Source organism: Pagrus pagrus (assembly GCF_965226575.1).
Source record: "Pagrus pagrus genome assembly, chromosome: 17".
NCBI lineage: Eukaryota > Metazoa > Chordata > Actinopteri > Spariformes > Sparidae > Pagrus > Pagrus pagrus.
In genome coordinates this window covers 11,342,769-11,365,390 of record NC_140201.1, presented here as the reverse complement: position 1 = coordinate 11,365,390, position 22,622 = coordinate 11,342,769, and the positions used below count along the sequence as shown (strand labels likewise).

Below are 22,622 nucleotides of genomic sequence, written 5' to 3'. Positions count from 1 at the left end.
ACAGGTTACTAAAGCTTTCCCATGTCACTGTGTGTTGTTTCCATCCATTCATACCATTTCTCTCAGGCCGTCAGACACAAACACACACTGAGCAGCTCGAGGGGACAGCCGGGTCACAAATGTAATGAGACACACAAGGTCGCACACATACTGCAAAGCAGTATGGGTAATGCGCAGTGACCCATTTGTGTATGGCTTTGTGTTTGTGTCGTGCAGCTGTTATTACTCACTTATCGGTCATTGATCACATGTGCAGCTCTGACCCGGGTTACATCAGAGGAACAATTCCAGATGTTTGTGTGTGGATGTAGAACGTGATTACAGAATTATTCATCTGTAATAATAATTCAATTGTTTTTAAATTAAATTGAATTGAATTACAGATACATGTATATTAGAAATGATTTAATTTGGGCCCTACAACGTCTAAAACAGCTGGTTAACCCATATTAAACCATATTTTCTCAGTTTTCTCTCTTAACCCACTATGCAAAACATATTCAAAATTCAAATCAAAGTCTATGTTGAACATACAGAAGACGTCTATTGAGGAGCCAGTATTTAAGTTTTTGTGACGTCTTTTTTTAGATGTCTTTCTAACATCATTATAAGGGTCAAAACGAAAGTTTGAGACATCATTTTAACTTCAATCTGACTCATCTTATCCTCATTTCTCTTTGTCCTTTCATGTCTCTCTCCGTTAGGTTTGTCTTTGGGCGATGAGCAGGGGAGACAACCAATAGGAATTGTTCTCACGGTGCTGGGGGTGGTGGTGTTGGACTTTTGTGCGGACGCAACGGAGGGACCAATCAGAGCGTACCTGCTAGATGTGGCAGACACGGAAGAACAAGACATGGCGCTCAACATCCACGCCGCTTCAGCAGGTATCACTGACATCTGACACACAGATAGTATTTTAATGTTGTATGTTAATTTGACATAAATTAGCACAAAGAAAGAAAATGAGATCAGACACAATCATTTTCTGCTGATGTCCCTTTTCTAAGTCTAAACTTGTCCCTCTGTCCGTGTGTGCAGGTCTTGGTGGTGCGGTTGGCTATGCTCTCGGAGGTTTAGATTGGACCCACACCTTCCTTGGAAAAATCTTCAGGTCCCAGGAGCAGATCCTGTTCTTCTTTGCTGCCATCCTCTTCTCAGCCTCTGTGGCGTTGCATCTCTTCAGCATTGAGGAGCAGCAGTACTCACCCCAGCATGACAGGCTGGACCAGGTACAGCATGTGTGTATGTTTACTTAAAAAAAAGACTTCAGTTTCCATGAGGTTACAAAAACTTACTCCTCTCATTGTCCTCTAACTAGGAGAGTCCAGATCGCCACCAGCAACCATCAGCCAATGGCAGGACTGGACTCGCCCCCAAGCTGGAGTTGATTGGAGAGGATGAAACTATGGACACCTACGACCTCTATGACCCCTATGGAGACGACCAGTCAGAGCGTGGGGATATGGACTTCCTAGAGGTGGAACTTGTGAGAAGTATGTTCATAGACGGTTGCCTCTGTTTCTGAATTTGAATTACATGAAGGAAGAAATGATCGTTTGAGGGCATTTTATACAATTATTTTCCTTCCTACTTACACAAAAACATAAAGTCCTATCTTGTGTCTGTAGCTTTGTTTCCATCAAGCAGTCCACTTCAGTTCAGTTCGTTAGAGTGTGTTTTGGATGGTACCTTTTCCTGAAAAGAGACACATTTGTGGTATCATAGATGATCTAGAACAGTAGTTCTCAACCATGTTTCATACAGTGACTGTATGACTTGTTCACTAGTTTGTCTGAATTTGTCACATGTAAATCTAATCAGCCCTCGCTCTTTCTTCAGGTAAAAGTGACAGTGTTCTCGCCATGGCAGACGCCACTCTCGACCACCTGGAGCACGATGCGTTTTTCCTGTGCCACCTGGAGCCGTCCATCTTCGCTGACCGCCTCTCACCCTATCATGGCTCGCCTCCCACGAGCTCCTTCTTCAACCCCAATCGCAACACTCCACCCCCCCGGTTCGGCAACATCAGGCGCAGCAGCAGCGCAGGAAGTCAGGACCTGCTCCGCCTCCAATCCAACAACCATATGACACACGCTCTCAACCCCAGGATTTCCCGCCTCTCAGCTTTCTTACAGGAAATGGAGAATGACGACGGTCAGGAGGCACTGCTGAACAACCAGCTCAATGAGCAGCGTACACTGAACGGGCAGCTGTTAGACGGTGATGCTAATAGAGATGGCACTAACATACTGAGCTCTAAGGGACAGGCACATCGCGCTGGAATGGTCAAAGGTTGGTATTTACATTTTACTTTACTTTAAGTGCAATTCTAGATTAAATAAAAATAAAATTAGGCAGATGTTTCCCCATGTTTTCAGTTTGTATGCTACTAGTCAGTCACTTGATGTTACTCTACAATCTGTCCTTGTCTCCAGCTGCCAGTACTGGAGCCCAGTTGCGGCAGCCACGGCACCGTCACACGTTCTACCGCCAGCCGTCCTGCACCTTCTCCTACTACGGCCGAGTTGGGAGCCACCGCTACCGTTACCGCCGGGCTAACGCCGCCTTTCTCATCAAGCCGTCTCGGAGTATGAACGACCTGTACGAAGTGGAGGCCAGGCACAGGAGGAGGAGCAGGCAGAGAAACAGACACCGTAGCGGAAACACCAACTCCTCCAGCGGGGACACGGAGAGTGAAGAGGGAGAGGTAAGAACTCACTTTCCAAGATGTGAAGTTTGTCTTTTTTGGTCGGATATCGTCTGAACCTGTCTCCTCTCTTTAGGTTGAGACCACCGTGCGGCTGCTGTGGCTCTCCATGCTGAAGATGCCTCCGGAGCTGCTGCGACTGTGTGCCTGTCATCTGCTCACCTGGTTCTCCATCATCGCTGAGGCTGTCTTCTTCACTGACTTCATGGGACAAGTCATCTACCATGGAGATCCAACCGTACGAGAACCAGACAAATATAAAACATATGTTCTGCTTGAGTATTTAAGTTTCCTTTTAGAATTTGCCTCTTATTCTGATATTACTACATTACTACATACTGTATAAGACATTTTTCTCTCTCTCTCAGGCTCCTGTCAACTCCACTTTGTTGGAAAATTATCACAAAGGAGTTCAGATGGGATGTTGGGGACTGGTAATATACGCCATGACTGCTGCCACATGCTCAGGTAACACATAAGGACGCTTGCTCACATCATAGTAATGCTAACTGTCATTAAGAAATCAACAAGAAACTCTGGACTAACCAATCAACTCACTTAACCTTTTCCAGCCATCCTTCAGAAGTACCTTGACAACTTTGACCTGGGCATTAAAGTCATCTACATCCTGGGAACGCTTGGATTCTCCATAGGTGTGAAGCACAGTACAGTGATTAATTACAGCAAAAACAGACGTGAGCAGCCAACAAGTAACTTTTCTCTATTTCCCTCCAAAAAGGAACCGCTGTCATGGCAATCTTCCCTAATGTGTATGTTGCGATGGTGATGATCAGCACCATGGGCATCATCTCCATGAGTATCTCCTACTGTCCTTATGCTCTGCTGGGACAGTATCACGAAATTAAAGAGGTACAGTAAATGTTGATATAAAAAGAAACTTTTGGTTCATAAAAACAGCTTCACCATACTTTGCAGTTCATTTTAAAAGAGTATATATCTGTTTCTGTTGCAACATTTTGTGTTAACGTATTTCAAAAACTGCATTTTTTTCATATGTACCGAAGCTTTCATTGGCATTTATAAACTGAAACTATCTCTGCCTCCTTCAGTACATCCAACACAGTCCTGGTAACTCACGGAGAGGCTTTGGCATTGACTGTGCCATATTATCCTGCCAAGTGAGTGTTCGTCCAGTCTTAAGAAAAATATTTGTGGTATTGTCTCAAATGTACGCTGAGGTAGCATAAAAAAAAACATGTAATATCATCATTTGCAATTTTGCAGGTGTACATCAGTCAAATCTTGGTGGCCTCGGCTCTGGGTGCTGTGGTGGAAGCTGTTGGCAGCGTTCGTGTCATTCCCATGGTGGCCTCCGGGGGCTCCCTCCTCGGATTCTTCACTGCCTGCTTCCTGGTTATTTATCCTACTCCAAACAGCCGGTGAGAAAACCAGCCTGGCCTTAAACATTAGCTGTCCTCAAAGGAAAATGAACGTTTTAGGAAATACACAGCGGCTGGTTAGCTTAGCTTAGCATAAAGACGGAAAATAGGCGGAAATAGCCTGGGTGTCCAAAATCCACTTACCAGCTCCTCTAAAAGTTATTGGTTATGAATGCTTTGTGACTGTTAAGCTGATTGGCTCCTGGAATAAGTGTGTTTTCAAAATTGTCAAACTGTTCTCTTAAGCCCAAAATACCGCCCTAACAATCATGATTTTATTTATGATCAACAGGGAGGGGGGGGACTCTGCCAAAGCTTCGGAGAAACGGGCCCTGACAACGCTGAAAAATCCCAACAGCAATGATGTGGCTGTCACCGTGGCGACGGAGAAACCCAGCTTCCTGAAACTCAACAAGAAGGGCAAGGCCACCACCACCACCACGTCTTGTCACACGGAGAATGAGTCTGCTCTGTGATTGGCCGGATGAGTCAACAGACTTTACCGCTAATGAAAAGACTTAAGGATGTGCCACCGTCCTGGCGAGTTTACGGACACTTGAAATTTAAGAAAACAACTCAAACTGTCATGGGACCAGTGTCAAACCAGACCAACTCATCCTACAACAAAGCATTCTGGTCCCAGTTCTGTTTCAGCCGTTGCCGAAATTCCTTCCACTTAGCTCATGGACGTTCGAGTGATCCGCCAGGGTCCTCCAGAAGTGAGAAATTCATCCGTCATGGTTTAAAAGAGAGGTTGTCTCTGTCTCTCAGGGCCTCTAGGAGGTGCTACTGAGCAGCTGCCTGGACAGAAAACATCAGGGGACTCACATAAACGCACACACCTCTTCATCTGTGGTCTACACAATCGAATGAACACCTGAATAACGAACGTTGTTGATGAACATTAGTCCTCGAAGCTGCAATCATTCAAAAATGCTGAAAATTGTTCTTCCTCGCTGTGGAATCGGCGCGTTCGAATCTTCGTTTCTTGAAGCTGATGGACGAGAGTGTGTGTCTCCAGCGGAGACGTCGTGTTCACCAAAATAAACCCAACACACGTGGCTGTGCAGGACTTCTACAGCACTCGATGACAGTAGCTTTAAGACTCTTGAGACTTTTGGAAGTGGCATTTCTGAAACTAAGAGCCCGAAGCCTGGGTACAGGGGCGGAAATTATTAATCTTGAGTCCTGAAATTGATATATATTTTTTGTTTTATGCCCTTCTCCACGTGGCAGGAGCTCTTTAGCCTTCACTCCAGGGCAAAGTTGACACTATTTAGGAGCATGAGCGTAAAGCTGCCTGTGTATCAAGAGTGGATTATAAAAAAAAGACAGTTATTGAGTGAAATTCCAGGAAAGAAAGAGCATAGATGCAATACGTGCAGTATACAGGGCATTAAAATCCCAAATATTATTTTCATGATTTACTGAGGGCCCAGATTGATGCTTGTGTTTGTTTTGAATAATCAGACTAACCTACATGCTGCATGTTAGAGGAGCAGAGAGAGAGAGAAACCAAACAGCCGAGAAGAGAGATTTCTCGCTACTTTCTGTCTTATTTTTCTTTAGAAAATGCTGTTAGCACAACGTCACTAACTGCACATTAGCTGAGCCATTGTGGAAAGAGTGTTGAATAGTGTTCAGTTAGAAAAGCTTGTGTGGAATCCTCTTTGAGGTGTGTTGGATTTGTTTGTCCGAAAACACCAGCAGGACTCGCCAGTTGATCCAGTAACTCGACTACTAACCTAAACAACAAAAAAATGTTAAAATGGATCCTGGATATATGGGAAGAAAAAGTTTTAGTCAACATGTTTCCAGGGCTTATATTATGTAAGTGAAGGAAAAATAAATCCTTCAAGTGTTTAGTATTAGTGGCTCATAATATCAACCTTACGCGTGTTACTTGAGCCTCAGCGGAGGATTTACACTCCTGATTGGTGTCTTGACCGTAACATCTGTGTGTTGTACATTGAATGGATGTTTAGAAGAGGAGAGAAGGATGGTAGGCATGTTTTCACCTTAAAAGAAATAGCTTAACTTTTTCTGAAAAAATACAAAATATTATAAAATTTTAGTAATTAACCAGATAGCAATAAAGGTTAACCACCAAAACCCAGTTTACCCTGGACCAAAATATATTGAATAATATTTAAGTTAAAATGTAACTTCCTGGAAAAGGTAGAGGTAATCGTGTCTCATCTTCAGGTTGTCAAATATTGACACTATGGGTTTGGCGTCCAACCTGAATTTCATCATCATCTGATGATCTAGAGATGACACTCTGTTTCATTTTGTTGCTCTAAGACATGCCTCTGCTGCTCCATTTTGCATCCCTAACTCCGGTTTAACAAAATGGCTTTTGCAAATCTGGCTGCGTCTGCTGTTTAATCAGGGCAAGCGACAGCGACGTGATGGTGGATGAGGAAGTGAGAGTGTTAAGCTTCGCTTCACTTTGACCTGAAAAACATTCATACACAGTACTGAGACAAACTGACCTACACAGAGGGGATACATGCAAGTTGCATAAATTAATATTAGTATTAAAAGTAGGCAGATAATATTAAATAATCTTAATCTTTGGGATGTTCCAATAGCTGAGAATGCTGGACGAGTAAAACAAAAAAAAAATGTAGTTAGAAAGACAAAATGAGAGAGTTAAGATTTTATTGTGTTGTTCGTTTTCTGACAAATCAGATCTTTGGTTGCAATAACAGTCTCTGTTAATCAGAATGAGGAGGAGGACTGTGTGAGGGTTGTGTGGGCAGAGCAGGGTTGTTTTGGGTGGTGAAAACCTTTATGAAAACCGTTCCAGTTGTCTGAGAACGTCTGTGGATTTGGGTCAGTTTTCCTTTCAGCTCAATCAGCTGAAACACGCAAATTGAAAGGAATGGAAATGTTAATTGCGGTGATTTTATTTACTGAGGAAAGAACTTTTTATTTTGGTGTGTTTAAGCGTTTAGTGGAGAAGCTATTTTTTTGTTTTTTCTTTGGAAGAGAATTCACTCACTTATGATGTGGTTATTATTTTTTTCACTTGGATAGGTGCTGGTGCAGAGTGTTTATAAAACAAAATAGATTCCTTCCATAATTTCAGGTACATTCAGCCAATCCCAGAGCAGCAGAGTAGAGAGAGTGTGTTTTGCTTCCTGGGTTGACCCTGCTGCGACAAAAAAAAGCAGGGATGCGACGGCGATTGAAAACGAGGAGGTACAGATGCCAGAATTTTTGAATGGCTTCTGCAAACACTAGGGCAATAAAATATCCTGGATAACAAAAAGGACACACAACTTCAGTTTAAGGACAAACATGAAGATTAAAAAAAGAAAAAAACTTTGGGTTTGGGAGGTTTGCATGCGACAACAGCAATATGCATGTGTGGAACACCAAAGTATGACTGTACAAATCACTCAAGCTCGTTTTCTTTATTGTCCTAATAGGTCAGGGATGTATTTTCTAATGCATGGCTGGATGTTTGTGTCTTTTTTCTTTTTGTTTGTGTAAAAAAAACAAAAAAACAACATGTACTCTTTAAGCTGAAGCATTGTGCTCAGTCCGGGTCAGTACACTCTTAACAAGCATGTGACTTTTTTTTTTAAATGTCAGACAGCACACATCTTGTTGCTTTTCAACACAATATACTGTACATGCAGACAAGATGTGTGTCGTCCCGAGCGACACTCCTTGTTAAAAGTGTAGGCGAGAAACTCCAGGCCGTGAATACTTGAAGTGCAACTTGAGTGTTTCTGTTCCAGTGCAGTGGGAAGTCTTTGATTTTAGGATTTTATTATTTCTTTTGTTTTTAATGTCCCAAGCCTTTTAACCGCAGACTCTGGAATGTTCAGACAGCAGCAAGGCCTGCTGGGAGATTGAGTTCTTACCTTTGATTCCATCTTGTGACTTAAAAAGTTTTGTTTTTTTAACAAAGTCAATGAATGTGAAGGGATTTCAAAAGAAATAATTTTTTGTTTCGATGTTCGACGAGATGTTCGCCAAGGCGGTGGCGCGGGGGGGTCTGACGTTGCACAGAACTTGCACATAACAGTAGAAGTGTGTTGCAAAAGGAGGATAAAAAAATAACTGTGGATATTTATTTTTTTTAGCTTTCTCATTTTTAAAGCACACTTTTCACTTAGTTTCCAAAAGAATCGATAAAGCTATTACGGGAGATGTTACAGACTGGATCGTGTGTGTTTGTGTGTGTGCGCACGAGCAGTTGTCTCGCAGCTGCTCACATGCACAAGGAAAGAGTGTGTTAAAAATGTCATCTCAGTGTTCGTTTTTGGTTCTCTGTTCTTTGCAATCACCTGGTTTACACTTAACTCTGGAATCGATGGCTGCAATACTGGAGGTCATATAGTCTTTACTGTTCTGGTGTTTTAACTCAACTAGAAAATGTCTTTAGAGTTTTTAGGCGGAGCCACACACGAGTCTGGCCTTTGCACTTTTTCAGTGGCGGCCATGCTGGCTCCACTGTCCCCATCACTGAATGAATGTGGCAACGTGGTGATGCTGTTTCAGTGGCAGCAGCGTGGCGGCCATGCAGTTAGTCCAACCTGGCCAGACTCGGTGTGTGTGTGTGTGTGTGTGTGCGTGTGTGTGCGTGCGTGCGTGTGTGGCTCTGCTTCTCAAGTAAACTGTGTGTTAATGGCGGAGGAGAGAGATGCCTATATACTTTGATCTTCACAGAGATTAAATCAAGAAGAATACTTAAAGAATGGGAAAGCAAATATGCGCAGTGTACTATATATAATATGCCTTGTTATTTGAAAAAAAAAAAAAGATGTAAATATACATATTTCTCTTTTAGTTTCTTCTTTTTTGCTGCTATAAAAAAGATGATTATTTTTGTTAGTAGTTTTGTTTTCTATAAAAAGACTGTATAAATCTCTATGTTCTGTAAATATATGCTTGAGCCTTCATATGTAGGACTCTGGATGAACACTGTATGGAACGCACCTTTAAAATCTGTTCAGAATTAAACCAACAATGACTCCTTTCGTTTTTGTAACACATTCATATCAAATTTATATCAAATATGAGACAAATCTGGTATTTCCTGTCTGTTTCATCAGACTTGCTCGCCAAGTAAGAGAACAAATCACACACTTGGAAAAATAATTTATCTGAAAGAGTGAATTAATGGAAACTCAATTGTAATCGCATTGCTCAAAGTCTGATTTCTTAAAGGTCCTATTTGAAATAAAAGTTGATTTTTGAGTCTCGTTCCCAACTCGTCAAAAACTGAGAGTCAGTATTTGACGCATTGGGAATGATAGATATTATATTAATATAATTATAATTGGCAAAATAAAAGCAATTAAATGCCAGTTAGTAAACAATCTACTACTGTATTGATAAAAATGACATTTAAGTACATGGTTTTATCAGAAAAAAAAAACATTTAATCTACTGTTGACCTCAGTCTTACCAGAAAAAATGTTGAGACAACTGGAGATGATTTGATTGTTCACATAATTAATTTAAATTGATTGAATAGCATTGAGGTTAAAGGTACACATAGTTAGGCCTTATAAATAATTTTGTTGGATGGTATTTTGTCCCAGAAAAAAATGACAAAGCACATCATTGTCATTTTAAGACCATTCCACTGATATAATTATAATATAATAGCATATTAATGCAAGTACACCCTTTCAAAGGGTAATGAACTTACATGTTCAATAGTATTCAGACACTGAAATTAGAATGTGAAACAAATATTAAAATACTGTCAATAGATGAGACAAATAAAATAAACCAACACAACCTAAACAATTAATAATATGGATTCTGTTAATAAAAAATGATATGAAATGTTAAAACCGAATTTGACTATACCAACAACTGACCAGGAAACCAGTAGCCCATTTGAAGAAGTGCACAAAACATACAGAAAATGTCCATAAATCCATGGAGAGTTTGGGTTTTACATCAGCGGTGTAATCGCTGGTTTGCAGTTTCAGGACCACTTCTACATTTCTCATTTCACAGGGGGAAACATCTGATCTCAGCATCTTCAAAGCCGCCGACTGATTTCCCTCAATACCGTGCGGTCAGACCACTGAGAGAGATCAGGAAAGCTTATTTCTGCAGAATCAGATTTCTCTCTCACACTCGGTCACAGAGAAACCAGAGAAGGAACCTGAAACCAGTGAGTGTGCATGTGTGTGTTTGACCCAGACTCATCATGTGACCGCTGGACAAGCTGATAGTGTGTGTGTTATGTGTGTGACGTACTGATGCAGAGATTTAAATGTGTGTGTATGTGTTGTTCTGCATACAGCTCAGTTTTATACCAACCATATGCATCTTGTGGTGAAATGATCTGCTAAAATGTTGCTTTACTGATATTTACAAAAGTAGAACTTCTCTTGCACCAGGTTAAAAGTAAGCTAATTTGAAAATGTCCACTTTAAACCATAGAAATCATTGCTGGGTACAATTTCTCCCCCCAGAAAAATCCCAATCAGAACTAGATGTTCTCTCCCCCCTCTGACTTCTTTTCATTTAGTTAAATAACAGCGAACAGTTTCTGACTGCTCTTGGATGCAGGAAGGGTGCTGCGTCAGCAGGTGAACGCAGAAACTTTCTCATGTAACACAAAATAACTTCTCACTAAGTGAACAATTATAGAAAGCTCAGAAGAAGCAGGTGTTTTAATGCTCAGAGAAAGTTGTTTAACCTTTAAATGCTGATGTTAAATCAGCATTAAACACAATAAAAAAGATTGTTCGGTGGATTCTTCCTCCATTAACTCCACTTATAAAAGTGGCCTAGCGTCACGACACCGTGCGTCACGCAGCAGCTGAGGTAGTTGCAGGAAATCTCCATGTGACAGGCTGCAAACCACTCATCCGTCATCACGTCGTAGTACTCGACATTGGGTGGTGGTGAGGCCGTCGTAGCCACCCACAACAAAGAGCAGCCCGTCGATCACTTCGATGTCGAAGTGGCTGCGGGCGGTCAACGCAGAGGACACTTTGTGCCAGGTGTTGTTGCGGGGATTGTAGGCCTCAGCACTGCGCAGACGGGCGCTGCCATCGAAGCCACCGACCTGTGAGAGGAAATGTTGAAAAAATGGTGTTTAAATGAAGAAGGTAACAGTTTCTCAGCCCTCAATGTACAATCTACAAGACAGGTTGGCACAAATTTGGTCTCAAGAGGCTGACATTAATGTACTCACTGCAAAGACGCGGCCTGCATATGGGTCAATGATGTGACGCAGTTTTTTTTGTGTTCTTATGGTTCAGTTGAATTTAAAAAGGTTAAAATTTGAAAATAAACGTACAAATTACTTGCATACATTCTCTTTTTGAAGACCTCATCTAAAATTTCTGGATTTAATCAATTTTTAGAGAATATTCTGGGGATAATGGCAAAAATGTCAAGAGGTATAACCATAAAAACTTTGTACCAAATAATTTAACTTGTTCAAAAAAGGTGAAATTCTCAATAAAACACACTATCAACTAGTTTGGCACAATCTTACATTTGTGTTGTTTAATAATGAATAAAATAAATGGAAAACCATTGTTCTGAATATTATAATTAATTTGGGGAATTGTGTCTGTCAAGTCAACTTCTTAAGGGGTCAAGGTGGTGTAACCAACATTCAAGGAGCCATTTTGTTCATTTGTGCAAGAAGACCATTTGACAGGAAATTATATCACAGAGAAGGACCCCTGATTAGCCTAACTGCTGCATGACGAGGTTAGTAACTCTCTTTGAAATCTTGATAAGTTGCCATTTTTAGGGTATGGTCACAGGTGTGCGTAGGGTTACATGTCAAATGGTCTGACCCCAGGAAAACATCTATCATTCATAATAATTGTAAAAATAAGTATTTATTTAAAAAAATGTGTTTGAAATCTTCACACCAAGGCCATATGCTTACATAGGTGTCCATCATAATGCCTGTTAAATTTGAATTTAAATTGAAATGTCAAATGGTGTAACCGGTTACACCATCTGACTTTTATTACATTCCTTTTGGTCAGAGGCCGATTTTGTCAAATATCAGTAGTTTATGATGCTGATTAAAGATGTAATATGAACTAACTTACTATGTGGAACTATTTTCAAGTGTTAAGTGTTATATTTCTTATGAAGAAGTGGTGATTTATCCACACCTTTATTATCAAAGCTCTGGAAGGTTAGGATAAAATCATTATTTTGCATGGCTTTGATATTTTTTAAATGTTTAATTTTAATATATATTTGTATTCCATTCACTTACAATTTTAAGCAATATATAGTGCAATATATGTAATTTCATAATGTAGCAGAATGAAGTGGGTGAACAGTGACAATGTTAAACATGAACAGCAGCTTTGAAAAGACTTAAAACTCCAATAATATGAGAATTGTCCAACTACGTTGCCTTAAAACAGAAAAATATGACTTCTGCCCTGAGACCAGGAGAAATTCACCTGCCCTCAGACAACTTCTGGACTGAGACCAGGAGAGATTCACCTGCCCTCAGACAACTTCTGCCCTGAGACCAGAGGAGACAGTTGACTCCCTTTTGTCCAACTACGTTGCCCTGAGAACAGAAAATACAACTTCTGCCCTGAGACCAGGAGAGATTCACCTGCCCTCAGACAACTTCTGCCCTGAGACCAGGAGAATTACCTGCCCTCAGACAACTTCTGCCTTGAGACCAGGAGAGATTCACCTGCCCTCAGACAACTTCTGCCCTGAGACCAGGAGAATTAGCTGCCCTCAGACAACTTCTGCCTTGAGACCAGGAGAGATTCACCTGCCCTCAGACAACTTCTGCCTTGAGACCAGGAGAGATTCACCTGCCCTCAGACAACTTCTGCCCTGAGACCAGAGGAGACAGTTGACTCCCTTTTGTCCAACTACGTTGCCCTGAGAACAGAAAATACAACTTCTGCCCTGAGACCAGGAGAGATTCACCTGCCCTCAGACAACTTCTGCCCTGAGACCAGGAGAGAATCACCTGCCCTCAGACAACTTCTGCCCTGAGACCAGGAGAGATTTACCTGCCCTCAGACAACTTCTGGACTGAGACCAGGAGAGATTCACCTGCCCTCAGACAACTTCTGCCCTGAGACCAGAGGAGGCAGTTGACTCCCTTTTGTCCAACTACGTTGCCTTAAAACAGAAAAATACGACTTCTGCCCTGAGACCAGGAGAGATTCACCTGCCCTCAGACAAAATTGTGGGAAACAATGGTCTCTGCCCTGGGACCAGATGAGACTAAAAAGCCATGAGGAAAATCCTACAAAACAACTTCTGCCCTGAGACCAGAGGAGACAGTTGACTCCCTTTTGTCCAACTGCGTTGCCCTGAGAACAGAAAATACGACTTCTGCCCTGAGACCAGGAGAGAATCACCTGCCCTCAGACAACTTCTGCCCTGAGACCAGAGGAGACAGTTGACTCCCTTTTGTCCAACTACGTTGCCCGGAGAACAGAAAATACAACTTCTGCCCTGAGACCAGGAGAGATTCACCTGCCCTCAGACAACTTCTGCCCTGAGACCAGGAGAATTACCTGCCCTCAGACAACTTCTGCCCTGAGACCAGGAGAGATTCACCTGCCCTCAGACAACTTCTGCCCTAAGACAAGAGGAGACAGTTGACTCCCTTTTGTCCAACTACGTTGCTTTAAAACAGAAAAATACGACTTCTGCCCTGAGACCAGGAGAAATTCACCTGCCCTCAGACAACTTCTGCCCTGAGACCAGAGGAGACAGTTGACTCCCTTTTGTCCAACTACGTTGCCCTGAGAACCGAAAATACGACTTCTGCCCTGAGACTAGGAGAGAATCACCTGCCCTCAGACAACTTCTGGACTGAGACCAGGAGAGATTCACCTGCCCTCAGACAACTTCTGCCCTGAGACCAGGAGGGATTCACCTGCCCTAAGACAAAATTGTGGGAAACAATGGTCTCTGCCCTGAGACCAGAGGAGACAGTTGACACCCTTTTGTCCAACTACGCTGCCCTGAGAACAGAAAATACAACTTCTGCCCTGAGACCAGGAGAAATTCACCTGCCCTCAGACAACTTCTGCCCTGAGACCAGAGGAGACAGTTGACTCCCTTTTGTCCAACTACGTTGCCCTGAGAACCGAAAATACGACTTCTGCCCTGAGACTAGGAGAGAATCACCTGCCCTCAGACAACTTCTGCCCTGAGACCAGAGGAGACAGTTGACTCCCTTTTGTCAAACTACGTTGCCTTAAAACAGAAAAATACGACTTCTGCCCTGAGACCAGGAGAGATTCACCTGCCCTCAGACAAAATTGTGGGAAACAATGGTCTCTGCCCTGGGACCATATGAGACTAAAAAGCCATGAGGAAAATCCTAAAAAACGACTTCTGCCCTGAGACCAGAGGAGACAGTTGACTCCCTTTTGTCCAACTACGTTGCCCTGAGAACAGAAAATACGACTTCTGCCCTGAGACCAGGAGAGATTCACCTGCCCTCAGACAACTTCTGCCCTGAGACCAGAGGAGACAGTTGACTCCCTTTTGTCCAACTACGTTGCCCTGAGAACCGAAAATACGACTTCTGCCCTGAGACCAGGAGAGATTCACCTGCCCTCAGACAACTTCTGCCCTGAGACCAGAGGAGACAGACTCCCTTTTGTGCAACTACGTTGCCTTAAAACAGAAAAATACAACTTCTGCCCTGAGACCAGGAGGGATTCACCTGCCCTAAGACAAAATTGTGGGAAACAATGGTCTCTGCCCTGAGACCAGAGGAGACAGTTGACTCCCTTTTGTCCAACTACGTTGCCCTGAGAACAGAAAATACGACTTCTGCCCTGAGACCAGAGGAGACAGTTGACTCCCTTTTGTCCAACTACGTTGCCTTAAAACAGAAAAATACAACTTCTGCCCTGAGACCAGTTTTTTCTTCATTGAAAATGAATAACAATCAATCAATTGACCTTGTTCACTGTCATGCACTGTCAAGTAAATTACAGCTGAGACCCAGCGTCTAGTCACAAATCTAATAGTCCAACTGAAAAATAAATTGCAGCTGATCTGATGTTATTGCAGCTGTCAGCTGATAAATGATATAAATTGCAGCACAGAACAGCAAAAGATATTTAAGTGATTTAGAAATGTGTCACCATTACATTGTTTGTCGGGGATCACTTAGAAGTTTATTTTTCAATTGTAAAATGTACGGCTCAGTAGGCCAACACAATCTTGCAGCAGATGTTTGTGAATGCTGTCTGTCTCAACTAACCATTGAACTACTGACCCCAATATCCCCAGAATCCCATAACAAATCAAATGATTTTGAGGGTTTATTGAGTGAGGAAAACCTTAAACTGTGTGAACAAACTTCGACAAATTCTAAATCATTCATGAATTCATTGTAAATTCGGCATTATATGCAATACATTAAGTTGTTTCTTCGCTTGTATAGTGTGTAAGTGTCTTCTGCTTATGCTTATGCATCTTACTTGCCAAAATTTGGCAGCTGTTTGAACACACTGTTTCAACTTAATTGGCATTAAATTTATGAAAAGAAGACAGAATTTATTGACTGTAAACATGTCAAATTTACCAATTTTGTCGCCTCTGAAGAAAATCCCCAGACTCCCTTAAAAAATTGCGTAAATGTGTGAGCTGCTGAGTTGGGAAAACTCTGTAAAATGTTGCCTGCAACAAAACTGTTTAGGCCGTCTTGGTAATTCGTCAAATGTTATACATGAAGATATTTCTTTATTTGTATAAACAACTTTGTCTCTGTTTGTTGGACTGATGCTACATGTTAAGAGTGAGGATGTCAGATCACAGTTGGTCACTCGAGGTTTGAACTGAAGGGTTTTGAGCCGTCCACCTTTGGTCGGATCACCCAGGATGGATGTTAATACCAGGTCTGAATTCCCTCTAACTTGTTCCAAGCAGGTAGAAAATCAAATTAGCAATGTTCCAGTCAGCACCATACATCTCTCTGTTACTAGTCCCAGCTGCTCTTTCACTTCACCCACCTTGTTGGTGATTGTTGTGCAGCTGGCGTCGCTCCTGTGCTCATGCATGGGTGGAATGATGGTCCACTGGTTGGTGTCGGGCCTGTAGCACTCTGCAGTCCTGAGGCGTACATGCCCATTATAACCTCCCATTGCATATGCATCCATTCAGCACAGTGATGCACACATAGCAGCGGCAGAAGTGTACGGGGACCACCTCCTGCCAGGTGTGTGTGCTCAGATCCAGCCTGCCTTTCTGTTTCCATTATATTAACTGTTGCAGTTCATTGTGAATCAGTGTATGACACCCTGGCCTGTTCCAGACAACATGACCTGCTGCTGTGGTGAGACACTGTCCTCTGGTGGAAAAAAATCAAACAAACTCTGTAGATTACTTTTGATTCAAGCTGATATTTACTGTCATTTTTGGTTGTCATCAGTGATGTACTGGGACAGAAATTCAGCCTGGGACTTTGAGATGGAGAGACCCTGTTATTAGGATGCCAAATGTTTGGTTATCCCCATTGAAAACTTCAGGAAATTTACCACATGTAAACTCATGCAATTTCAGCACCACTCCACACATAACCATTGCTGCTGTTCTCTAATGAAGCCATCAAGTTCAAATACTCAAGACCAGTGGTACTGAGGCTTAAGCAACTCAGCTTATCATCAAAATGACCCCCCAAAACAAATGGAGACTGTCCTACCTCTCATCACCAGCAGGCGTCAGAGCAGTCCACTGGTCCCTGACACTCTTTTTTGTCCCCAGAAGAGCATTTGTGAGGTGGCACACTGATGTTGGACGAGAGGGCTCGCAATCTCCGTTGTAGTTCATCCCAAAGCTGCTCGATGGGGTTGAGGTCAGGGCTCTTTTCTTTTCTACATTTTCGTTAGTTGTTTCAACGCTCGATAAAAATACCCGGATGTTCCGTCGTGTTGTGGGGCCACAGCTTCCGCCGACCGAGCCGGCTAACTTCCGGTATAGCGCCCGGCTAACTTGAATGAATAATTTAATTGTGCGGTTCTCCTAGACTTTCCCAATTTTATTGGACCCAATGGTTCAAATTATGACAGTGAAACGTGTCATTTCGCGGGGGGTTTGACGCTCAAAAAAAATGTATCCACCGTTTTACAGACGCTTCTTTCATGGGAAAGTCTTTTTGGGCCGCAGTGCATTATGGGATGATGTAGTTACACCGTTTGGCCACGATGAAAACTGGCGCTCGTCCAGCAGCAACACAGAAACTCCTCAACTTGTCTTACTGCAAAGAATAAGATTTTAATTTATTTGAGCAGGTATAAAACCAAAAAATAACTTTACATTTAACAAAACATAAAAGAGGTGAAACTTCAGAGAATTTTTTCAAAACATAAACACAAAGAAAATACAATAAATCAAAAAAGAAATGGTACACCAACAACAATTAATGATGGTGAGGCCATTGGTGTAGTCATTGGGTCATGTTTTTAGTCCTTCGACTAAGATAATTAAAGAACACAACTCTCTTTAACTTTCTACAACAACGTACAAAGGTCCACATAAGCTCTTTAAGCATCACACATTTTATGAGCCAAACCAGAAATCATGTCAGCAAAAATGTCAGAAAAATAAAATACAACATTTGTTGAAAGTCAATTCATAATTTCTTTTAAAGTTGTTTTAGAGATGTAAGTTTTCTGTGTGACGCTGACGACATCCTCCCATTTAAGCACTTGTAAAATGATAAACAAAAGTGTTAGAGAGCTGCATTATATACTTAAAACACTAACTGTAGTTTATAACACTGAAGAGCTGCCAGCTTATTAAGTGTGTTGACTCAAGGCCCCGTCCCGTAATTTCTGCTCTCAGCTTTCTGTCGTCCTGCGTTTGAATGTTGAAGTCATTTTTTCTGAATGTTTTTAACCTCCTCTTTGACTTTATGCAGCAATACTGGTAGAATATACTAACTCTACTGCATACTGCCCATTTAAAAGGCCATCACAGTGAAGTAAAAGACAGGAAACAAAGGGAAAGAGAGAAGGAAAGGTGTGCAACATACAACAAAAGTCCTGTAGTGGAATTATCTCTGGAACTGGAGATGCTGCGGTTTAATGGTTACAAGTGCAGCTATAATTACAGTGAATACATCCTTACGTTAATAAAATGCAAAAAAAAGTTGATCACATGACTCAACTCAAGTTTGTCAGTGCAGCCACATAGCATACACTCCACAATCTAGTACAATCCAGTACAACAGCTGCCACATATTCTTCGTTTGACGTAGATTGGAGGGTTTATGTTTCTTCTTATGCAGTGAAATCTTGTGGCTGTAGTAACAGCCATGTTGTTTTTTAGAACAGTGATATATGTTGTTTTTGGAGTGATTGAATGGCAATCAACCTATTCAACTGTTTAAGTATGAGGATGCGTTAGTTCATTAGGGCCCAAGCACCGACCAGCACGAGGACCTTATTGTATTTCCAAGAATTATTATTATTGTTCTTAATTATAACATTCAAACATATTTTTTTTGGGGATAAAGTGGTCAAAAATCACAACATTGTTGTTGCACTTTTCATTTTCTCCCTTTGCCCATGTTTCCCGTCTTTGTGATTGTCTGCCCCTCCCTGATGTGTTTCACCTGTGTCCAATTATGCATACTTCCCTTGTGTATATAGTCTGTGTGCTCCCTGCTCTCTTTGTCAGCTCGTCTGTTCCTATGTCTCCCGTTCCCATCTCCCATGATGTGTTTCTGGCTTTTCGTTCCTGATTCCCCGTATTTGGTACTTTGCCTTTGGTTTGTACTTTGTTTAGCTTTTGTGTTTGGTCCTTGCATTTTGTATTTTGTGTTTCATGGATTTCAGTTTTCAGCTTTTGTTATTAAAAGCTTTCTTTTCATTCAGTTACATGTCTGCCTGTATCTTGTGATTGGGTCCTTTTTTTTGTTAAAGCGCATTCCCTGCTCAGATCATGAAACATAATTAATATTTAGGGATCCTACAAACATGTATTTAAAGGGCATTTTCCCCTCACAAAAAATAAAAGGTATAACAGCGATTTATGATATAATCGTTTTAAGTTGTTGCAATATGTTTTTCTGCTAGAAGCATCTGGCAGGCCAACTTTGGACACCACTTTAGGCAGCCCTGACCAATTGTTGTATGTTTATGACTGAAGTCACAGTTAGTTGGTAACAACCTCAAAAACATTCTTATCTTTGTAAAGACAAAATATATGGCTGAACTGTCATATCAGATTGCATTAGATTTTACAGGTAAGTGGCCAACAAGATACATGTCCTTTTCATGATGGTAGTGAAAACTGTCAGTTCCTCGAGGGGAGGATTATAATCGTCACTCCCCACTCCCAGCTGGGCTGGGCTTGATGTTGAAGAGGTCAGAGCCTGGACACCAAATATCAACTCTGTATTCAGTGTAGTTCATATTTTCAGTTTTTAACATCACAATTTAATGAAGCGTGTGGTCTCTCCCACAGTTAAAGCACAGTATCAAGATCAGTATCCATTTGTGGTCCAGTATTTGTCATCCCAAGTCTCAGGACAAAGTCCAAGTGAGGTCACAGGGACAAGAATGAGAGATGAAGGGATGACGATGGATGGAGGGACGTCCCCACTGAAGTGTTGTCTGTCCTTCAAAGTGGTTTGTTTTATTTTTGTTATTGAGTAGACGAATTTGTGTTACTAGTAATATGCGTACTATTAGTATGTGTTAATTTGATTATTTATCTCGTTCCTTTTCCAGCCTCTGCATCTTTCTCTGCATCTGTTTATTCATCACTGTCTGTGAGTCTTCCTCAGGTGTCTCTCTGGACTCTTCCATCTACGGGTGTCCACGGTGTCTTTTAAGTGGACTGTTCCATGTTGGCCACAGAGAGGGGAGTGCGAGTGAAGGTGAGTGTGGCCACGCTGTGAGCTATTGCCATTGCTGTACCTGAGCATTTATTCATTGAATTCCTCTCCCCTTCTCCCCCACTTGTGTGCCCTGCCTCCCCCTCCTCGTCCCTCCCTCCCCTCCTCCTCCTCCTCCACACTCTCTTGAAGCTGTCCGTCACAAAGCAGTAAACCACTGGATCCAGGCAGCTGTTCAGGCTGCTCAGGGTAACTGTGATGTGATAGGCGAGCACATGCCCCGCCCCCTGCTCTAGCCCCTCCCCTCCGAATTTGACCCGGAGGTAAACCAGCAACTGCCGGATGTGGAACGGTGTGAAGCAGATGGTGAAGACCACCAGGACGGTGGCCAGCAGTCTGACGGCACGCGCCCTCCTCGCCCGGCTCTGCTGGGGCATCAGGCCCTGGCTGGAGGAGAGAAAACAGGCGACGCGCAGGGTAAAGCCCACCACGGCCAGCAGGGGGAGCAGGAACTCCAGGATGGTGAGGTAGAAGAGGGCAGGGAGGAGCACACAGGAGGAGCCGTACCCCAAAGCTGTGGTCTGTGGAGAGCAAGAGAGAGATCCCAACATGACAAGCATAACGGTCACCCTCACATGCTGGCCTCTAGTGGATCGGCTGATCTATTTCTCACTTTGGCTTGAGACTAAGCCCTTTAAAAGCCTGAATAGATCTCTTCAGTATTTCATAAGAAAAAAATGACAAATTAAAATTGGTTTAACAGACATATTTTCTCTTTCCTATCATTAATCCACCTGTGACCTCATTAGATTTATTTCGGGACCTGCTCTGGCCAATTAAAAGCTTCATGTTTTGCTCTTCCAAGCACATGGTGACCCATTTAGTGGGGAATGTTTGGGCCTCCCAGTCTGCACCACCTCCCTGTCACTGTAAGCTCTGCCAAATGTTTTAAGTCATAAATAAGTCTTCAGGGTTAAGTTTATACTCTTGAAGTTAATGGGTTGGAAGATTAGAGTCTGTCAGTCGTACTGAATTCTCCTGTACAGGCCTTTCCCTGGAAAAATCCTTAGCTGAAGTGATGCAGTGTGCATTTCAAGATTAACAAACACCTTTTTGTTTGGATCGAAGTGACTAAATGTGAAGTTGGCCTGAGCAGTGATACCCTCTGTCTGTTCAGATAATGAATTAACGTTCAAGGTTCATTTAATTGTCATTCTACAGCACAGGATTGTACAATTAAATGCAAGTTGTACTCTGTTTAAGGAGACTTTGACTCAGGTTTTACATTTGTTCTGTTTAAGGTCTATGCATGTGTGCAAGTGTTTATGTCGTGTTTGTGTCTTCACCTGGAACGAGTAGGTGACCACAACTGCCATGAACCAAACTGTGGCGCTGACACACTTGGCTGTCCCTGTGGTCCTGCATCGATGGAGCGTACTGGACGCATGGACGACAGCGAGGTATCGATCTATACAGATACTGAGAGGGGAGGCAGAGAAAGGGAGAAGCACAAAACGTTTTTCGCTGTGCATGCTGGGACTTATTTTAAGTGTTGAATGAAGTGATGAAGCACCCACCTGGTCAGAAACAGTATACTACAGTACATGTTGACAAAGTAGCTGAAGGTGTGGACGTAGGAGCAGGCCATGCACTTCCCTCCGCTGTGGTACAGAGCGATACGAGCCGGCAACGACAGCGCCACCAGTAGGTCAGCTACAGCCAGGTTTATGGTGTAAACCACTGAGGCTGAAGAGTGGGTGGACGCCCCACAGAAGACGTAGAGAGCCAGACTGTTTAGGACCACACCGACCACCAGCATCAGACAGTTACACACCTGCAGCAGGAAGGGACGGAGGGTCAGGGCTCTTAATGTGGATATAATATATTTTATCTTTAACAGCGATGATAATCCTTAAATCAAGCCTTCTCTGATGATCTGTCTCACCATGAGAGAAACCCACACAGCGTAGAAGTCCTGGTACAGCTGCACATCCAGGTGGGCTAACTTGTGCAGGTATGGTCCCCCCCAGCCCTGGTCCCAGTTGCTACAGTTAGTTGGGTCAGGGGTCAAGAGGGGCAGGAGGGGCTTGGTGGTGGAGGTGGAGGTGTTGGTGGTGAGAAGGCGCTCCATTGGTTGAAAAGGATGAATGAATGATAGGGTGATGTCTGGATGACAAGAAGAGTGAATTAATGATAAGATTGTCTTATGCCTATATTTATGCCATAATATTAATATCTGTTGTATATTACCAGTCAACAAAAAATTAAATGCAACTCTCTTGTTTTTCCCCCCATTTTTCACAGGTTTAAGTAAAAGATTTCAGACTGTATATAAATTTAGCCCTATCCTATGGTATCATGTAACACTATCAAGCTATAATGCTAGCTAGGAGGTGGTTGAATGTTAGCTTATAATGCCAACCAAATATGTTGTTTAACCTTCAAAATGTGGCCCGCTGATGGAGTTTTCACCATCATTCATCTTTACAGTTGCTTACCAATCAGGAAGCTGTAAAAAGATAACGATTTGTCAGATTCACTACGTTTATAAGACAATTACGGCAACATTTATTTTTATACGACAAACTGGAACACAGCATTACGACATTTGATGTTTACACCCTGAGTGTGACATCAGAAGAAAATGGCTCCCATCTGAATATGGTCTATAAAGGGATGTATCTGCATAAAATCACACTTAGCAATG

General features: G+C 42.3%; 3 protein-coding genes across 5 annotated transcripts in view; 1 reads left to right on the top strand and 2 right to left on the bottom strand.

Annotated features, from left to right (window-relative positions):
- Positions 1-9,104, top strand: part of slc45a4a (solute carrier family 45 member 4a) — a 50,655-nt gene extending 41,551 nt beyond the window's left edge. For all 3 annotated transcript variants that reach the window (XM_084379195.1, XM_084379193.1, XM_084379194.1), the window contains 12 exons: positions 705-884; positions 1,039-1,229; positions 1,319-1,493; positions 1,840-2,292; positions 2,436-2,707; positions 2,784-2,945; positions 3,076-3,175; positions 3,280-3,360; positions 3,447-3,577; positions 3,778-3,846; positions 3,953-4,107; positions 4,400-9,104. In XM_084379195.1, the coding sequence (XP_084235321.1) occupies positions 705-884; positions 1,039-1,229; positions 1,319-1,493; positions 1,840-2,292; positions 2,436-2,707; positions 2,784-2,945; positions 3,076-3,175; positions 3,280-3,360; positions 3,447-3,577; positions 3,778-3,846; positions 3,953-4,107; positions 4,400-4,583 (2,153 nt within the window). In that variant the 3' untranslated portion in view covers positions 4,584-9,104. The remainder of the gene's footprint in view (positions 1-704; positions 885-1,038; positions 1,230-1,318; positions 1,494-1,839; positions 2,293-2,435; positions 2,708-2,783; positions 2,946-3,075; positions 3,176-3,279; positions 3,361-3,446; positions 3,578-3,777; positions 3,847-3,952; positions 4,108-4,399) is intronic.
- Positions 9,105-9,540: 436 nt separating this feature from the next.
- On the bottom strand, positions 9,541-16,977 carry LOC311272904 (kelch-like protein 35). Its single transcript, XM_084379649.1, has 3 exons — positions 16,775-16,977; positions 16,086-16,423; positions 9,541-11,161 (listed from the first exon to the last, which is right to left on the bottom strand). The coding sequence occupies exons 2-3, from the start codon at positions 16,230-16,232 to the stop codon at positions 10,958-10,960; spliced, it is 351 nt and encodes a 116-aa protein (XP_084235775.1). The 5' UTR covers positions 16,233-16,423; positions 16,775-16,977; the 3' UTR covers positions 9,541-10,957.
- A 2,877-nt stretch (positions 16,978-19,854) lies between these two features.
- LOC311272251 (G-protein coupled receptor 20) lies at positions 19,855-22,046 on the bottom strand (the record flags this gene model as incomplete). The annotated part of the gene is made up of 4 exons (XM_084378546.1): positions 19,855-20,496; positions 21,262-21,394; positions 21,493-21,749; positions 21,861-22,046. The coding sequence occupies 4 exons, from the start codon at positions 22,044-22,046 to the stop codon at positions 19,909-19,911; spliced, it is 1,164 nt and encodes a 387-aa protein (XP_084234672.1). The 3' UTR covers positions 19,855-19,908.
- Positions 22,047-22,622: the final 576 nt, after the last annotated feature.